Raw genomic sequence first — 17,748 nt, forward strand, 5'->3', positions numbered from 1 at the left:
AGCTCCTGCAGCCCCTTTTCCTGGGCTGCTCTGCTCACAGCTCCAGTTCAAGCAGGCAAAACCCTGCACTGGCACTGCCACTCTGGAGCTCGACCTTAGGGACTGCAGGAAGCCCAAAAACCTCTCCCAGTCCAGAAAAAGCCCCACCTGGGGCAGGAGCTCCGTGCCTGAGGCACCAGGTGCCAACACTGCCCTGCAGCAACATCTCCTCCTGCTGATCCCAAAGGAACCTGGCTCAGGCAGGGATTTACTGGGATGGCTGTCTGGACAAATGGTGCTGCTGTGGTTCACACTTGCATTTCTCTGCCAGGCACTACTTGCATCTCCCCAAGCCTGCTTCTCACGCATGTGCCTCCCTTCAGGTGAGATTTGTCACATTCCCACTCTGGAAATGTTTTTCCCTCCTGACAATACCCTTTAGATAGTGCCTGCGGAGGTGGATGACTCAAGCTTGACATGATTATTTTCATCCAGCATTTTTTATTAAAAATCCTCCTGACGGTTCTGAACATGAGGACAGGAGCTGCTTTGAAAGGGACGTGGAAAGCTCCGAGTCTGCACAAACTGTGCCATGATTTTATGTCAACCAACAGGAGCCAGAAAATCTGTGTAAAACAGCCCCTCCCAGCCTGAATTTATCATTTCATGCCCAGAAACCTCCAAGCACATGGCAAGAACTTCCACCCGAGACCCCTCTGTGCATCCGGCCCCTCAGAGCCAGGTTATGGACGAGCTGCCACTTCCAGCTCCGTCATTTACCCGGAGTTCCGAAGTCAAGGATCTCCCAGTTTAGCTCTGGGCAAGTTAATTCCCTCTGTGACAGCTCCCAAACACCCTCACGCTGCTCCAGCCCCACAAATAGCAAACGCTGCTGCTGCGAACAGACACCCATGAGCAGAGTGACCTCTGCTCTCCCAGCCTCCCCCTGCTGCCAGCAGCGTCTGGAGGAGCAGCATGGAAAAAACCAGAGTGGAGTTAGGGATGACAGATGGATGCTGCAAGTTGGGAAAGTTTCGACGGGAAAAACTTCCTCTGCTCTCCTGAGGCCTCGCCTGGAAAACCGGACACAGTTCTGGTGTCCCCAATGTGGGGAGGACGTGGAGCTGTTGGGGCAAGGCCAGAGGAGACAGTGAAGCTGATAGAGGCACTGGAGCACCTCCCCTATGGAGACAGGCTGAGAAATTTGGGATTGTTCACCTGGAGAAGGCTCCAGGGAGAGCTCAGAGCCCCTTGCAGTGCCCAAAGGGAGCTCCAGGAGAGCTGGAGAGGGACTGGGGACAAGGCATGGAGGGACAGGACACAGGGAATGGCTTCCCACTGCCAGAGGGCAGGGCTGGATGGGATCTTGGGAAGGAATTGTTCCCTGGGAGGGTGGGCAGGCCCTGGCACAGGGTGCCCAGAGCAGCTGGGGCTGCCCCTGGATCCCTGGCAGTGCCCAAGGCCAGGCTGGACATTGGGGCTGGGAGCAGCCTGGGACAGTGGGAGGTGTCCCTGCCCATGGCTGGGGTGGCACTGGATGGGCTTTAAGGTCCCTGCCAGCCCAACCCATTCTGGGATTCTCTGATTCTCAATATTCCTTTGGAAAATCACCACTCAGAGAAGAGGCAGAGCAGCACTTGGAGCGTTCACCCCAAGCCCTGGGCTCCTTCCCCCTGGCATTACCCAAAATCAGGACTCCTTCCCGTTTCCTGGTCTCCCCATTCTCCCCCAGCCCCCACCTGCAGCTGCAATCAGGGAGAACTCCTGGGAATTCCCTGTAGGATGAGCTGGGAGCAGGGTCAGGCTGCAGCACCGTCCCCCTGCAGCATCCCAGAAACCCTTCCCAAGTGAACAGTGCTGACACACACAGTGCCAGACACAGGAAAAAAAGAAATCCGCTGGAAAAAACCCAACAGATCAGGCACTTGTTGGAGCCTTGAGCGCAGAGGAACGTTATAGAAAATTCCCAGTGACTCCTCCAGCTCCAAACCTATCATAATTTAATCTGTGTGACTGGAATTTCTCAATAGGCTGGAACTCCCTCAGGACCGAAATCTCATTGAAAAAGAAACCAAGGAGAATTTTGGCATCTCTTCCCCAGGCTGGAAGATGAAATGCAAATCTGTTATTGGCATCGAGCTCTCACAGCTTGATCCATCCACAGAGCTCCAACAGCCTGACATTAACTTCTCAAGGAAGAACATTTTGTTACTCATCCTCAGACAGTTTATGCTTAAAGGCAGGAAGACTAATTCTGTTTGGGGTTTGGGCAGTGAACCTTCCCCAATTACCAGCACAGCCAGGCACTGATCTGGTATTAGAGACAAAACACGGGGAGATGGAGACTGCTGACTTCATTTTAAATATAAATTCCAGAGGCTGAACGCTGCTGGCGCACGAAAAAGCATCTCCAGCTTCTTCTGCTGCCCTGACTTCCAGACACGGATCAGTTTGGTGCCTCTCCCGTGTTTGCAGGTGGAAAAAGGTAACCTGAGGTGGAGCTCCTCTGTGCCGGCGCCGAACTGGGGCCCATCCTGGTGGCACAGGCACAGAGCCCTGGCGAGGGGGGGGGTGCAGCAAAGGCTGCCAGGGAAGGAACGAACTTCATTCGAACACGGAGCCTTCGCTTAGCACGCAGGGAATAAAGGGATGATGAGGTAAAGAGCTCTGCTCAGCCTCCCGGAGAGCGAGGGGGCTCTGCGGGAGGAGATGAACGATCCCCCTGCGCTCCCACTCCCGGCTCGGGGCTGATCCACAGGACTTCGGTGGGACTTCAATTAGCAGCACTCGGCTGCTCCTGCTCCAAAGGCGGCTCCTCCACGCCTAATTGCCCTCATTTGCCGTTAATTAACGGCGACGATCCGCAGCTCTGGAGCGCTGGATTCTCCCGGGGCAGGCGGAGCTGGGCTCCAGCTCCTCCCGCAGCTCCCGCGGACACAGCGGTGCCCGAGCGCTCGGGGATCCGCACGGGCCCAGGGACAGCAGGGGAAGAGTGGAACTTGCACTGGATTTCCTTCCCTCTCCAGGCACAGCCCGTTTCCCATCCCACACTCAGTACAGCCCGTTTCCCATCCCACACCCGTTTCCCATCCCACACCAGGCACAGCCCGTTTCCCATCCCACACTCAGCACAGCCCATTTCCCATCCCACACTCAGCACAGCCCGTTTCCCATCCCACACCCGTTTCCCATCCCACACTCAGCACAGCCCATTTCCCATCCCACACTCAGCACAGCCCGTTTCCCATCCCACACCAGGCACAGCTCGTTTCCCATCCCACATCCGTTTCCCATCCCACACTCAGCACAGCCCGTTTCCCATCCCACACCAGGCACAGCCCGTTTCCATGCTAGTGGAGGGAAGCACACCAGGGACATGCACCCCTTGTGCCCTGCATGGCCCTGCCAGGGGCTCCGGCCGCAGGGCCACCTGAAACAGCTGCAGCCAGGTCTCTGCAAGGCTCTCAGGCGACCACAGCAGCCGTGCTTTAATCGGGGTAGGAATAACAGAAAATCCTGCTTTGTGCTCAGAATGAGCTTCAGGACCTCCTCCCGTGTGCTCAGCAGCCCCAACACCCCACACAGGGGCAAGGTAGAGCTGTGCCTGGCCATACAATTGGCATCTTTGGGATGAGGAGAAGCTGAACCAGCACAGTTCAGCTGAACTCAAACCTTCAAGCCAAGCTCCTGCGCCCCAGGAGAAGAGCCCAGGATGTGACCTGGGGCTCCTGGGTCTGAGGCAAGCTGCACCAAAAGCAGTTTCTCACATCTCTCACCTGAGCTGTGTCCTCACATCCTCATTGGGAAGAGGAGAACGCTGTCTGTACCCAAGCTAAATTCATATAAAGCTCACAAACCCAAATCCAAAGGCTCCGAGTTGGAAAGGCTGGGAAATGAAGCTCTGATTTACCAAAGCACACATGAAAAGGGGCAAGGTGGGCAGAAATGTTGGCCTCCTGTTTCTCCAAAATGCCTCCAGGGTGTCCTGGAAGGACCAGTTCCACCTTGCACCCTTGCCTTGATCCTTCCCTCAACAAATTCCCCATCAAGGCCGTGGATTCTGACCATGGCTTGTACCAAACGTCCACTGGGGAGCAAACCAAGAGCTCCAATTCATACCACAATGCTCAAAGACCATCTGCCAACAAAATTAACTTTAATTATTTAACTCAGAAATGACCCTGGTGAGCCACAAATCCTCTCCAAAGGAGACCTTCCCCCCTGAACCAGACTGGGAGCACCTGGCCGCACGTGCCGGGCCAGGGCAGAGGGGATTAACAACAACAGCTTCCAGGGGAAAATGATGGGATCCTCCAGGCAGCAGACAAGGACACCCTTCAGATGGCCTGTGCCAGACTGAGGCCGCTCTGTGCTCTCTGCCACTGCTCTGGAAAATGGAACTTTAAAGCTCTTTGCAGCTTCTGAAGCCCCCAGCTACCTCATGCATCTTGTGCTGAGACATGGAGAGGAGCCTCCCTTTGGGAAGGCCTCAGAGCAAATGAGGCTCAGTGGGAAGAGCAGACTCAGCTCTGCAGGGTCCCAGGGAAGGCTTAAGGACATCTTTGGGACAGTATTAACCTAAACGTTCTCATTTTGCCCATAAAGTGCAGGCTCCATGTTTCAAAAAGCTGCGGGAGGACAAAAGCTGAGACTCAAATCGCTCCACAGCTCCCAGCACAACTTTGGCCAGGGACCATCTCTGTGTCCCTGACCTGCTGAGCCATCCCACTTCCCAGCAGCCTTCCCAGCGGGAATCCCCTGGGTAAACGCATGGAACACCCTGGAGAAGGTGCAGAGGAGCCTTCCCCATCCCCAAAGCCGTGGAACGCCCGGGCAGCACTCACCATCCAGCTCCTCCACCGAGATGTTGGCCAGCTGCTCGCTGTCGCTGCCGGCCGAGAGCGAGCGGTTCAGGTAGTTGCCCTTGTACAGCAAGCCAGCTGTCACATGGTGGAATGGCATCTTCTCCCTGCCACGGGAAACGGGAAGAGAGAGGGCAATGGTCATTATCTGCCTTTGTTTCATGGCAATGGAGCAAAGGCCGGCCTGGAGGAGGGGCTGGACAAGCACCCCAGGCTGCGGGCGGGTGTGGGAGGGGTGGGCTGAGCTCTGACCCAGCAGCTGAGGCAGGGTCTGGAGGAACAAACAGCAAAGCAGCTGCTGCTTCGGGGGGCTGGAGGGGAGTGAGGGGAGCCAGAGCAGCAGAGCCCCAGGAAAATGGGATTTCCCAGCATGGAGGCTGCAGATTTCAGCCTCAGTAATAATTACAGAGAGCACGGGGGTCTGCACTGACCCGCGGGGAAAAAGTCATGGGATCACAGCCTGGTTTGGGCTGGAGAGGACCTTCAAGATGATCCAGTGCCACTGCATGGCCAAGGTCCCCTATCCCAGGGTCCTCCAGGCCCTGTCCAGCCTGGCCTGGGACACTTCCAGGGATCAAGGGACCCAGCAGCACAACCTTCAAAGGCATGGAAGGGTCTGGACACCTCTGAGACCCCACTGCGCACGTGCAGCCCCCTCAGAGGGTTCAGCCGCCCACCCTGAGCGAGGAGTTTGTCACCACAGGGCCCCAGCTCCAAACTCCACTGAAAGGAGAACGTCCACATTCAAGCAGGGCCCCGCAAAGAATGTTCCCATCTCCCAGATCTGACAGCTGAGGAGAAATCCTGCTCCGTGGGAGGCTGGAGCAGGGCGGTGTGTGCAAACCCCGCGGGTCCCAAGCCCAGAGCTGAGGGAAGGGCAGCCAGTGCCCAGCCAGGAGTGGGAATTACTGTCAGCAGCACTCAGGCGGTGATTTAGGAGACACAAGCGGGAGGCGAATTTGCCAAAGTCAATTGAAATATTAAGAGGAAGATTTGTCATACCCTGGGCTGGATTCAATCAGCACAAGCCCAGCCCGGGCCTACTGCACTTCGGGCTGCACATTTCCAGCAGAAATAAATCAGCAGAGTCCCCAGAGGCACCCAGAGCTGGCCAGGGCCTGCCTGAAGCTGGAGGTGGCCAGGACTGGCTGGGCAGTGCCTCTGGAAGCCCTCACTGACACCACTGTGCAGGACAAGGTCACATCGGGGGGCACGGGGGGTCCCAGGCCTCGGGAGCAGAGCCCAAGGGCACCTCGCTGCTGCCAGGCACTCTGCCACAGGAGGGAAGTGCCACCTGCGGATGCTGCTCCAGCCAACACCTCGGTCACAAGGATGAGCTGGCTCTGCCCCAGCCGTGTGTTCCCAGCAGAGTCAATAAAGGAAATATACGGACAGGATGGATGGATTCCTTCGGGAACAAAAGCCTCCCTGAGGTGGGAACGGCTGTGACAGAGCCCCAGCAGCAAACCAGCCTGGAGACACGGGCAAGCAGAGCGGGAGAGCCAGGAGGCTCCTCTTGCACTGCTCAGCACGTTCCAGGAACTTCTCTGGCAGTAATTATGTAAATAAATCCTAATCGTAACTTTAAGTATTTTTATTTGGGAGCAGGTTTGCTCCAGCAGCACATCAGAAACCGTAAACAAGGGGTTCTGTTTCATTAAGCACATCTGTAATTTCCCAGCCCTTGCCAATTCACCTGGAGGTGTTGTTCTCTCTGACACCTGCTTGGCACTAAAATGAGAATTTTACCTGGCCAAGGGACACTCAGAGGCAAAGCCACCTCTGGTATCACTGGAGAGACACTTCCAGCCCTTTGCACCACCTCCATTTGTTTCCAGGCCCACCACAAACCATTCCTGCTTCCTCTGGAAAATTCTCTGGATAATTCTCTGGATAACCCCACAGTAATCACAGAGTGTCCCAAGCTGGAAGGGACCCACAAGGATCATCGAGTCCTGCTCTTGGACAACGCCAAGAATCACTAAAAGCAATTACACTGATTTTTCAAATCACTTGAAAGGCGTTTAAGTCTCCCCCTGGGCCGAGCTGGCACTGCAGGCTCAGCGTTTGGTGAGCCCATGGGGTGGGGTCTGACACCCCCCTGCCCCAGCCCTGAGCAGAGGGAAAAATCCCCCCTCCCCGAGCTCACCCACAGTTGGAATAGCAGCAAACCACAGATTTAAAGCAGTCCTGAGGTCACTTTTGGGCTGAGCTTGTGCTGCAAACACAGCATACCCCGAGCCCATGGGGCTGGGACTGACACCCGCTGCCCCAGCCCTGGGTGAAGGAAACTCCAGCCCTGCCCTCCCTGAGCTCACCCACAGTCAGAATAGCAGCAAATCACGGATTTTAAAAATCACTTTTGCCACCTTGGCTTCTACAACCATTAAAAAAATGACAATGCCTCTCCCCTGAGGGCTGAAAATCAGCTCCTGCCTGGATCCTGTGGTGTGTTTCAGTGCTGGAGGAGAGCCACAACGCCCTGGAGTGAGAAATCCTGGATGAAATCCTGCTGCCCAGGTATGTTGGGTTTTTTGAAGCTGTCATGTCGTTCAGCAGAAGCCCTGCAGAGCCTCGGGAATCCAGCACCTCTCAGCTCCAACAAGGGATGCTCCAGACGGGCCCAGCAGCACCTCCCGTGCTGGAGGCCCCCAGGGAGGTGCAGCTGTGCCTCAGGAACACCCAGCACCCCCAGACAGGAACCTGCAGGCAAACCCAAGCCTGAAAGGGGATAAAAACAGCAAAAAAGGAGGAAAAACAGCAAAAAGGGGCAAGAAGCAGCAAAAAGAGGGGGGAAACAGCAAAAAGGGGGGGGGGAAGCAGCAAAATGGGGGGGAAAGCAGCAAAAAGGGAGGAAAAATAGCAAAAAGGGGGGGAGGGAAGCAGCAAAATGGGGGGGAAAGCAGCAAAAAGGGAGGAAAAACAGCAAAAAGGGGGGAGGGAAGCAGCAAAATGGGGGGGAAGCAGCAAAAAGGGAGAAAAAACAGCAAAAAGGGGGAGGGGAAGCAGCAAAATGGGGGGGAAAGCAGCAAAAAAGGGGGCAAAACAGCAAAAAAGGGGGGAAAACAGCAAAAAGGGGGGTGGGGGGGAACAGCAAAAAGGAGCCCAGGAGGGGCGGGCTGTGGGAGGGCTCTGAAAACACCGGGGTGGGAAAGCACTCAAGGCTGGAATCCATAAAAGCTTCATGGGAATATGCAGGTGCTCGATGCCTGTCTGGGAAAAAAGGGCTGTGCTGGCACAGCCAGACTGGTCCAGGCTGGAATTGCCATCTCTGGAAGTGCTCAAGGCCAGGTTGGAGCAGCCTGGGCTAGTGGGAGGTGTGGCTGGCCACGGCAGGGGTGGTACTGGATGGGTCCTTCCCACCCAGGCCATTCTGGGATTCATTTTGAACGCAGCCAAAATGCCCATGTCAGAAGCACAGACACCTCCAGCTTCCCTGTGGCTGCTCCTTCCCGTGCCCTGTGAGACCCTGGAAAACCCAAGCCAGGAGTGGAGCGGTGCCATCAGCTCCATGCCCCCGTGCTGGCCCTGGCACTGAGTCAGCAGCAGCTGCTGGGGCTGGGGGCAGAGCCCTGACACGGTTTGACCAATTCAAATGTTCCATCTGAGCAGTGTGCCCCTCCTCTGGGTGGACTGGGGCTCCTGCCCCTTTTCCAGAGCTCTCCAACAGCCCCTGAGCAGGGAGCTGGGCTGGGAGCTTTGCTCTCCGCCACAGACACATTTCCCACCGGGAAAATCACAAACCAAAAGCAGTTTGGGGATTTGGGAGCGGTGAAATCTCCTTGAATAATACCATGAAAATGTCATGAAAACATTGACATCGAACCAGAAGGGCCTCAAAGAACCCCTCACCAGGAGCATGGAAATGGCCCCCTGGCACCTCAGAGAACCCCTCACCAGGAGCGTGGAAATGTCCCCATGGCACCTCAGAGAACCCCTCACCAGGAGCGTGGAAATGGCCCCCTGGCACCTCAGAGAACCCCTCACCAGGAGCATGGAAATGTCCCCATGGCACCTCAGAGAACCCCTCACCAGGAGCGTGGAAATGGCCCCCTGGCACCTCAGAGAACCCCTCACCAGGAGCATGGAAATGGCCCCCTGGCACCTCAGAGAACCCCTCACCAGGAGCATGGAAATGGCCCCCTGGCACCTCAGAGAACCCCTCACCAGGAGCGTGGAAATGTCCCCCTGGCACCTCAGAGAACCCCTCACCATGTGTCTGGACGCGTCCCCGTGGTCCCCTGGCAGGTTCTGGCCCCTGTGCCAGGCTCCCATCGGGTGCCACCCCCGTCCTGCACTGCCAGCCTCGCTCCTGCCTCTCAACACAGCCACGCTTGTGGAATTTTGAAGATTTTTGTAAGGTTCCATCAGGATAAATAAAAAGCCATCTCCACACTGCTCATACGTCTGTGGTTCCCATCCCTCACCAGCCCCTGTGCTGCTCTTCCCAAAAAGGCTTGCAGAGCCCGTAGAACCCCACACAACCATTAAACCCAAGGTTCAGCTCCAGTATCCGTCTCTGAGATGGAACTGGGACCAATTTCTACTGATCTTGGACCTCCCTTGGTGGTCACCACTTCAGAAGAGGCTCCTTGCTCCCCTCTCTCCTGTGTGCAGCCCAAAGGACGCCCAGGAGCCCTTTGTGGGGAGTCCATCCCGGTTTTCCAGCCTCAGGCGTGGAAGGCACGAGGTCCCTTGCACTGCCTGGGTGTCCCAGCTGCCAGAACCCTGTGTTTGCCTTCCCCAGGGGGCTGCAACCCTGTGGGTCCCGGGGGCTGTGAGCCCCCTGCGCGGGCAGGGTCCCACGCTGGATGTTGAGCCTCGCGGTGCCAAACAGAGCAGGCAGAGATGAGGAAAAGCGGGGTGAGGATAAAATGGAGATTCCCAGCACAGATGGGGCTGAGGCTGAGCAGAGAGTCTGAGCTGGAGGAATGGGAACCTCACCCCCCCCATGGAGGGTCAAGGACACAGGAGGGGAGCACCAGCACAAGCTTTGTTCTCTCAGCCCTTTCCCGGGGCTGAAAGGAATACAGGAATATACTGAAAATCCAGGAAGCAACCAGATGGCCGGGGAAACTGAAACAGGAGCTAGGAAGTCCCTGAGCTCCCTTTTAAAGCCTTTAAAAATTCATCGAATGAAGTGAAGGTGTTAAAGTTGCTTCTCCCTGGGCACAGCAACATTTGAACATCTAAAGCAGAGAAGAGCAGGGACTCTGGAGGAAATGATCCCGTTTTCCCCAGGGCTGAGCCGCTGCCGCTGTCCTTGGAGGGAGCCTGTGTGATCTGAGCTGGACCCAAGGGGGACAGCAGAGCAAACAGAGCCCCGAGTGCCACCTGGGAGACCCCAGGGTTTTCTGATCCTCCATGAGGCACCAGCCAGGGGTCACCCCCCACCTCCCAACGAGGCTCCCTTGCGACTTCTGCTCCTTTTCCCTGGTGCTGCCCATGCTTCCCTCTCTCCAAGGAGGCTGGGACAGCTGAGGGTCGTGGTTAGGCCTGGCTTAACCTCTGCCATGGGAGCGGCTGAGCTGGACTAAATCCTCATGGCTGCTCTGCAGCCAGCACAGTTCAGGGAAGACAAAATCCTTGTGCTGGGAAGAGTCACTTTGTCCCTTGTCACCTGCATTCCCTGCTGCTAACAATAGCTTTAAAGATTTTTTCTTTTTTAATTTACTTTGTGCACAAACTTGGCACCTCGACTGCAATCTGAGCCCGAGCTTCCAAAGGCAGAGCCTGCAGGGCCCCGGGAGGAGCTCGGGGGATGCAGAGCTTGGCAAGGTGCGAAGGTTGAAGCTGCAGCAATGAAGTGCGCAGGTCTGGTTTAATCAGGCTCAGCTCAGGGGTGTGAGGAGAGCCCGGGCTCAGAGCAGGCTCAGGCGCGTTCTATGCTACAAACCCAAGAGGAGTGGCCTTGGAAGGAGCCTTGGGATGGGGAAAAACAAAGTCTGGTGCTTTTAAAAGAAAGCCCTAAAATAGATCCTCCTGGGGAGGCCGGTCCTGGAGGGAGGCTGTGTTGGCTGCCTATTGATCCCAATCTCTATTGATCTCAGACCCCCACACCTACGGGAAGGCACATTTTGGGATATTTATAAACAGGAGGAGAGAGCAGAGGCTCCCTGCCGAGCCTGCAGAGCGCTGAACGCTCTGGGCAGGTTTGGGGAGGCAGATCTCCTCAGGCTGGGCTGCAGCCACCAGGATGAGAGTGCAGGGAGCCCTAAAGCTCCTCTGAAAGCTTTTCTGGGACACAGGAGGGCTCCCACGTTCCTGGGTGCTTATCAGAAGTTAGACCCGGCTTTCCTCACACATATTTTCAGCAAATGAATCCATCCAGACAAATCCCACCCCTTTTACAAGGATTTACGGGCTGCAAACATGAGATCCGAACCCCCACAGGTGGGATTCACTGAACCCCTGCTGGTGGGGATACAGGTAAAGCTCAAACTGACCTCCAGGGACATTCCCAGTCCCAACCCTTCCTCTCCCCAGTGCCCTTGGCACACCTTCACGGCATTTGGGCTCTATCTGATTATTTATTGGCATAACCCTCATTGAGTTCCTCTAATCCAGGCAGGAAATGCAGACCTGGGCTGGGATACCAACAATAAAGCTCCCCACGGCGATCACTGGGGGAAAAGGACTTCACAGACAGATGGTTTGTAGCATTCTGAGGTGTAACTGGGAAGGAAAAAAAGTCCCCTGCAAGGCAGAAAACAAGATCTGAGTGACAGCCTCGTGTAATGGACGGCACCTCAGGAGCCACAAACTTCCAGAGTCAGGGACTACAAAGCACTTGGAGCTTCAGAGCGTTTTGTGCTGGGTTCTTTTCCCACCTTCTGCAGTAAATTTGAAATGAAGAAGCAGAGGACGCACTTGAAAAGACACCACGTCTCTAAACAACTGCTGCTGCTTTGAGTTCTGGCACAAGGGGAGAGCTGAGGGTGCCGGGTGAGGTATAAAATCCAACATTTCTGCCTGGGAGCTGCACGTGTGAGAGCACGGAGGGACAGGGGAATCAGAGCTGTTGTTTGTTGCTTTTGAACCGTGGCTGGGGCTGATCCCAGCTCGAAGGGAGGACTGCAAGGACCTGATAACTCCTTGTGTGTCCCCAGGGCAGGAGCAGCACTCACAAGGGGATAAAGACCCTTTCCACTCCCAAACAGGCTTAACCTGCCCGATTACAGAGCCGGCACAGCTCATTTCCCCTCACCACAGCTCCTCTCAGCTCCCAAACTCATCCTCACCCTCTGCAGCCAGAAATCCCCAGGTTTTTGCTGCCCTCTCCCACTTTCTGTCGCTGCTGCTGCCCCCAGTTGTGTTTAACCAAGATTAGTAAAACATTTCCATCTTCCAGGTTTGGAAAGCCTCTGAGTTGATGCTAGAAAGTAAAAAAAAAAAAAGCCAGCAATGCAACGAAAGTCTCCAAAGTCTCCAATCTCTTCTCCCCTCTAATAATTCACCTGGAAACATGAAAAAATCAGTTTGGGAATGAAACTTTTATCCCAGCCTCCCGTTGCCTCGTGTGGGCTGAGCTCCTCTGCAGGACCCCAGGGACAGCCACGGTGTCCATCACACTGGGCTTCCCAAAACAAGCCCTTTCCAGAGAGGACGAGTTTTAGGAGAGAAAACCGACGCAGGCTACGGAACCGTCTCAGGTCTCCAGGCAGAAGGGGGCTGTGGTGGGAGGCTGAAGGGACCTGCACGGCGGGGACTGAGGCAGAGTTTTAATGGCAAAGGTGACCAACCCCTGGAACAAACGCCTGACCAGGAGGGACATCTCCTGCCTGACCAGGAGGGACACACCCAGCCCGTCCCCAGGCCCCGGTGCCTCGGAGGACGCTGTTGGAGGTAACAGGGTGAAAACCCACGGCTGCTGATGGTTTGTTTCCCACTTTGGAGGCTCTGAGCTCCTCCTGGACCTTCAAACCCAGGAGAAGCCACCCTTGAGGGAGGATGATGGAGCTGCTGGAGCTGCCACAGCACTCCCAGCCCACTGCATCCTGTTTTCCCGGCCCAGAGCATCCTGTTCTGGATGGAGCCAGGGGAGCCAGGACCACCCAGTGCCCGCCAGGAATCCCTGCCAGCATGGAGAGGGGGCTCCTCCTTCCCCCCTTCCCAGAAATCAGCTTCTCCAGCATTCAGGAGAGGGAGAATGGACAAAACCAACGGAGAGCAGGTTCAGCTGAGCACCCACGGCAGGTCAGGGGTGCCAGAGAGGCTTTGGAGCATCACCCGCCCCTGCCCAGCCCCTCACACCGACCCCACCCTTCAGTCCTGGCTGCTCACACACTAAAAGATCCCAATTTCCTTTCTCTGGAATACTCAGCTCATTTTTTTTCCCCGAGTACAAGAACACGAGATCACTGAGAACTGAACGCTGAGAACAAGGTCCTTGTTGACAGCAAGGAAAAAAAATATTCCAGAGCTCAGAGCAGAGCTGAGGAGCACATCAAAGCAGGAGGAAATGTCACTGGTGCACCCTCGCCCCCGTAACCATCCCCAACACACTCCCTGCTCTACTGAACCCTTTTCTCCTCCACTCACGGCTGCCGGGCGTCTGCTCACTGAGCCTGGCTGGAGGGGACTTTTCGGAGCTTCTGTTCACTCCCTCCTGTCCAGTTCCCTCCCCTGGCTGGGCATGAATCAGCCCTGGAGGCAGCAGCGATTCCTGGCACCCCCAGCGCCCTGCTTCACAAAACAATACACAATGGATTATTCAGAGCACACCCTGCGTCACACACGGGTAATTATAAACATGAAATCTATCAAATAGTGACAATTAACAGCGGATTTGACAGAGTAACACACTCCAAATGGCCTGGTGGTTGATTACGTCTTATTAATGAAATGCCAAAACATTGAGGGCTCTTAGCAGGACAATTAATTGCTCCCAATAAATCTGACTTCTGCCAGACCTCTTCTTTCAAAGGAGGCTTTGGGACATCTGGGGAGAGTTATTTTTTAAAGCGGTGGCTGATGGTTCCTACAGACAATTCCCTGGGAGCTGGGAGGGCTGGAGCCACCAACACACAGGAATGAGCAGAAGGGAGTTAGAGACGAGGGCAACCCCAGCACCGGAGCAATTTTATGCAAACTGAGGTGGATCGGGGTGTAAGACTCCAACCGAGATCCACTCCCAGCACTTCCCCTGCAAACATCCAGGGCCAGCAGATTCCTTGGAAAAGTGTCCTCAGACACAGTGGCCCAGCTTGAAGGGGATCCAGGTTTCCAAAGAGGATCCCAGGCTGCCAGGAGAGGGTGAACAGACCCAGAGGGAGACCTGGCCCAGCCAGAGGTGTCCAGAGCCACCAGGCTGGTTGTCACTAACCCGGGAACGGGCTGTGGGGACAAAGGGCACAGGGACTGTTGTGCCAGTGGCCCCACTCCTGCAGAAACCAGGAACATCGGCTGCCTTGGACACACAGGACTTGCAGCACTGCTGCCAAAGGTGGTCTGTGTGTCCATCCCTCTCTCCGTCCATCCCGCCCTCTGTCCATCCATCCATCCCCTCGGAGCAGCTGTTTTACCCCACCCCCTGCCTGTGGCAGGAGTATCCCGGTGACCCCACACCCAGCAGTCGCTGGGAATGGGCCTTTCCCAAGGGCCAAGCCCCGGAGCTGTGAGGCTGCAGAGCTCGGAGCACTCCCTGGCCCCAGCCCGTGCTGGAGAACCTCGCCATCCTCAATTCCCCAGGCACCAGATCCTGTCAGGGAGAGCAGGGTCAGTCTGTGCTGCTTTCCCTGCCAGCTCCTGCTCCCTGGAAGATCTCAGCAAAGCTGTTCCAGAACCCCAGGGATCATTTCCTGCTGGAGCAGCGCTGAGCTCTCGGGGTGGCACAAATTACAGCGTCCTTATTTTTATGTCAGCCTTTATTTGAAGGGAACGTACGAGAGAAATCTGATGCTGGCGGGGGTCTGAAACCCACAAGCACTCTGTAAACAGCTCGACCCTGAGAGATTCCCATGTCTCTTCCCGAAGCACCAGGAGAACAGCAGCTCTGGATAATTGGAAACAGTTACGGAGACTTCATTTTCTTGGTTTTCCTGGGATTTTCTCTCGGGCTGGCTGTTCCCAACCTTAATACCTGGCAGGGCTGACCAGCTCTTTGGAATCTCATTTGCATAAGAGCTGATGTGCTGAGAGGGGAAATCACTGCCCCAAGGAGGTCAGGGATACTCAGGGGGAAAAGGAGAGAGGCCCTTTCTCCTCGAGTGCTGCTTTTAAAAGGGGTCAGGGCAGAGTCTCTGGGGCTGAATGAATAAACAGATCCCAAAGAACACTTTCCTGTGACATCTTTGGCAGCCTCTGGATGTGTCCGTGCACCCTTTGGGACGTTTGCTAATTAGCAGCACAAACAGTGCAGGTATCCAAACCCTGCCCACGGGACACTTCCCTGGGGTCACAGCAGCTCCTGCAGCTCCCTGTGCTGGGACAGGCTGGGAGCCCAGCAGGGCTCACCTGGGCCGGGGCTTCCTCCTCTGTTTGCCCAAGGTTTGGCAGGAGGGGAAACCCCTCAGAGGCACGGAGGTGTCTCTGCACACTCTGAGGGGACAGAGCCTCGTCAGGCACAACTCATTAACTCCGGGAGGCTCTGCCCCCCGACCCCCGCAGGACCAGGTCCTGGGCAGGGGGAGAGCACAAACCCAGGGAACAGAGGCTGGGAAGGGACGGAGCCGAACTGGGTTTGTGCAGGACATCAGCGGAGCCATTCCCGCAACCGAACAAATTCCAGCTCCTGGGGCTGGCTCACGTTCTGGTTTAACAGCTCAGCATCCAGGAGACAGAGATGCCAAGGAAATGATACGCACCCAGCGTTCTCCCCGCTGTCACCTGTCTGTCTGCACGTGCTGTCACCTGTGCCAGCCACCCCAGCACCCTGCAGGACACCCGGGGACCACAGCAAACCCCCACTGCCTGCAGCCTGTTCAAAGGCAAAGCAGCCCCATTTTAACCCTCCTGCACTCCTGAATATCCAAACCCCTACAGATACCGCGGGAAGGACTTCGGGAAAAGGCCTGGAAATACAGGAGGGTAAGGAAAAGGGATGGATCAGAGAGCCCCAAACCTACACCTCCCCCCAGCTCCGCCAGGCATCGCTCAGTGCTGGGGGTTCAGAGGTGAACCCACTGGGCCCTGCCACCCCCACTGGGCAGTGTCCCCACCCAGGGACAGCCACCAAACCTGCAGAGCTGCCCACACAACAGGGAACGCTCCAGGCACGGAACAACACGGATCCAAACCCTCCAGCCAGGTGACATGGCTGGATGATGCCTGGAAAAGGGAGGTCCAGGAAGGGTCCAGGTCCAAAAAGGGGCCTGGAAGCCCCAGCTGGGACAGGCCCGAGGGCAGCGTTCAGTGCAGATGTTCAGGGACACACCCGGGGACAGAATTCAGTGCAGATGTTCAGGGACAGACCCGGGGACAGAATTCAGTGCAGATGTTTCAGGTTTGCCTTTCTCCTGCTGTAAAAATGCAAACGCAGTTATGCCCAGCAAGCCTCCACAGGCTGATGTTAAGTTCAAGGAATGAGAGGGCACTTTTAGAACCACCCACTGTATTTCTTTACGTTTTCCAGGTCCTGCCCATGGGCTCCAGGTTCAACAGACTGAATTCAGACTGTGGCTTTTATTGCCACTGCTTAATGTCTTTATTCTGTGAACCATTTTCACATGTTAGTGCTTTTATCGAAGGAGGCTGCAGTTAATTAAAAGCAGACCTATAAACCAGTTTGTTTCTATTGCCCTCTTTTCATGATAGCCCAAGAACTATTGCATAATACCCAGCATTTACTGGAGTTTCTGGCTCACACTTTTAACACCAACCACATTCACAGGTTAAAAACACAATTAAAGCCTCCCCAGCCTTGCAAAGCTCCTCCATAGGATCGATTCCCAGTGCATCGTTAGCTGGGGACTGTTTGAACTGAATAAAACTGACTTGGTCTTGTTTACACAACATCAAAAACCCTCTCCATTTACCTCGGGAAGGCACCTGGCTACAGTGAACGCTCTCAGACCCTTCTGACATTCCCAGCATTTTCTGAAAAGGCTCTGCCTGTTTGAATTTGCATCTCCTCATAGGTTGCCTGCCATATTTCATCCCAAATCAATAAAAGTTCTATGAGCACAAATCTAAAATGATGGTGGAGGGCATTTCTAGTCCAAGGAGTTCTCAGTGCACTTTTTGCTCAGTTTACCACAACTCTGGAAGACAAAACATGCACAGCACCCTCGTTTCATGGGTCAAGCCATGATTTCGCTTAGAAATTAGGACATTTCGAGAGAAAGACAACGAGAAGCTTGCATTGCATCGAACTTACAGGGGCAGCTTTCCTGGAGGCGGAGGGAGCCGCACGGGACCGGCCATTGAAACGCGCCTGGGCTGGGGCAGGAAAGCCCGGACAAGCAGCCACCAAAATGTTGTTTCTAAACCCATCTACAGCTACAGATCCGCCGTGGTACGGAAGGGATCGGCTGCATCAGCAGAGCCCTCCAGCACATTGCGATTGGACAGAACCTGCGTGGTGATGGAGCCAGGAGGCTCAGCCCCGCTCCCCGCCCGGCTGAGGCAGGCGAGGAAGGAGATTCGGGTTAAATCACCCGTTGTGCCAACTCTTGCTCTGGTTTGGTTTGGGGTTTTTTCTCCTCGCAAGCCAGGGCTCGATGGCAGGGAGGCTGCTTGAGAAGCGCTCCTGTTCCCTGCCCAAATCCTCCTGTTCCCAGGACCAAACCCCCGCCCCACGGAGAACTTAAGGGAAGGCGTTGGGAGAACCTCTGCACACTGCTGAGGAACTCAGGAGCAGAACGCAGCTCCTGCAGGACAGACCCTGCCCAGGAGAGCCCTGCAGCCCTGAGACCCCCTGGAAGCTTCACCCCGAGCAGGATCGGGCTGCGGTCCCTCTCTTCCCGGT

The 17,748-nt window shown here is 55.7% G+C and overlaps 1 protein-coding gene across 5 annotated transcripts in view; it reads right to left on the reverse strand.

The window, feature by feature from the left end:
* CALN1 (calneuron 1) overlaps nt 1-17,748 on the reverse strand; it is a 147,362-nt gene that overhangs the window by 99,813 nt on the left and 29,801 nt on the right. For 4 of the 5 annotated variants that reach the window (XM_032129883.1, XM_032129884.1, XM_032129887.1 and 1 more), the window contains one exon: nt 4,824-4,948. In XM_032129883.1, coding sequence (XP_031985774.1) covers nt 4,824-4,948 — 125 coding nt within the window. Of the gene's footprint in view, nt 1-4,823; nt 4,949-17,157; nt 17,258-17,748 lie in introns of those variants that run through there. The other variant, XM_032129885.1, reaches the window with a different exon arrangement.

The sequence above is a fragment of the Corvus moneduloides genome, chromosome 20 (assembly GCF_009650955.1).
Source record: "Corvus moneduloides isolate bCorMon1 chromosome 20, bCorMon1.pri, whole genome shotgun sequence".
Lineage (NCBI taxonomy): Eukaryota > Metazoa > Chordata > Aves > Passeriformes > Corvidae > Corvus > Corvus moneduloides.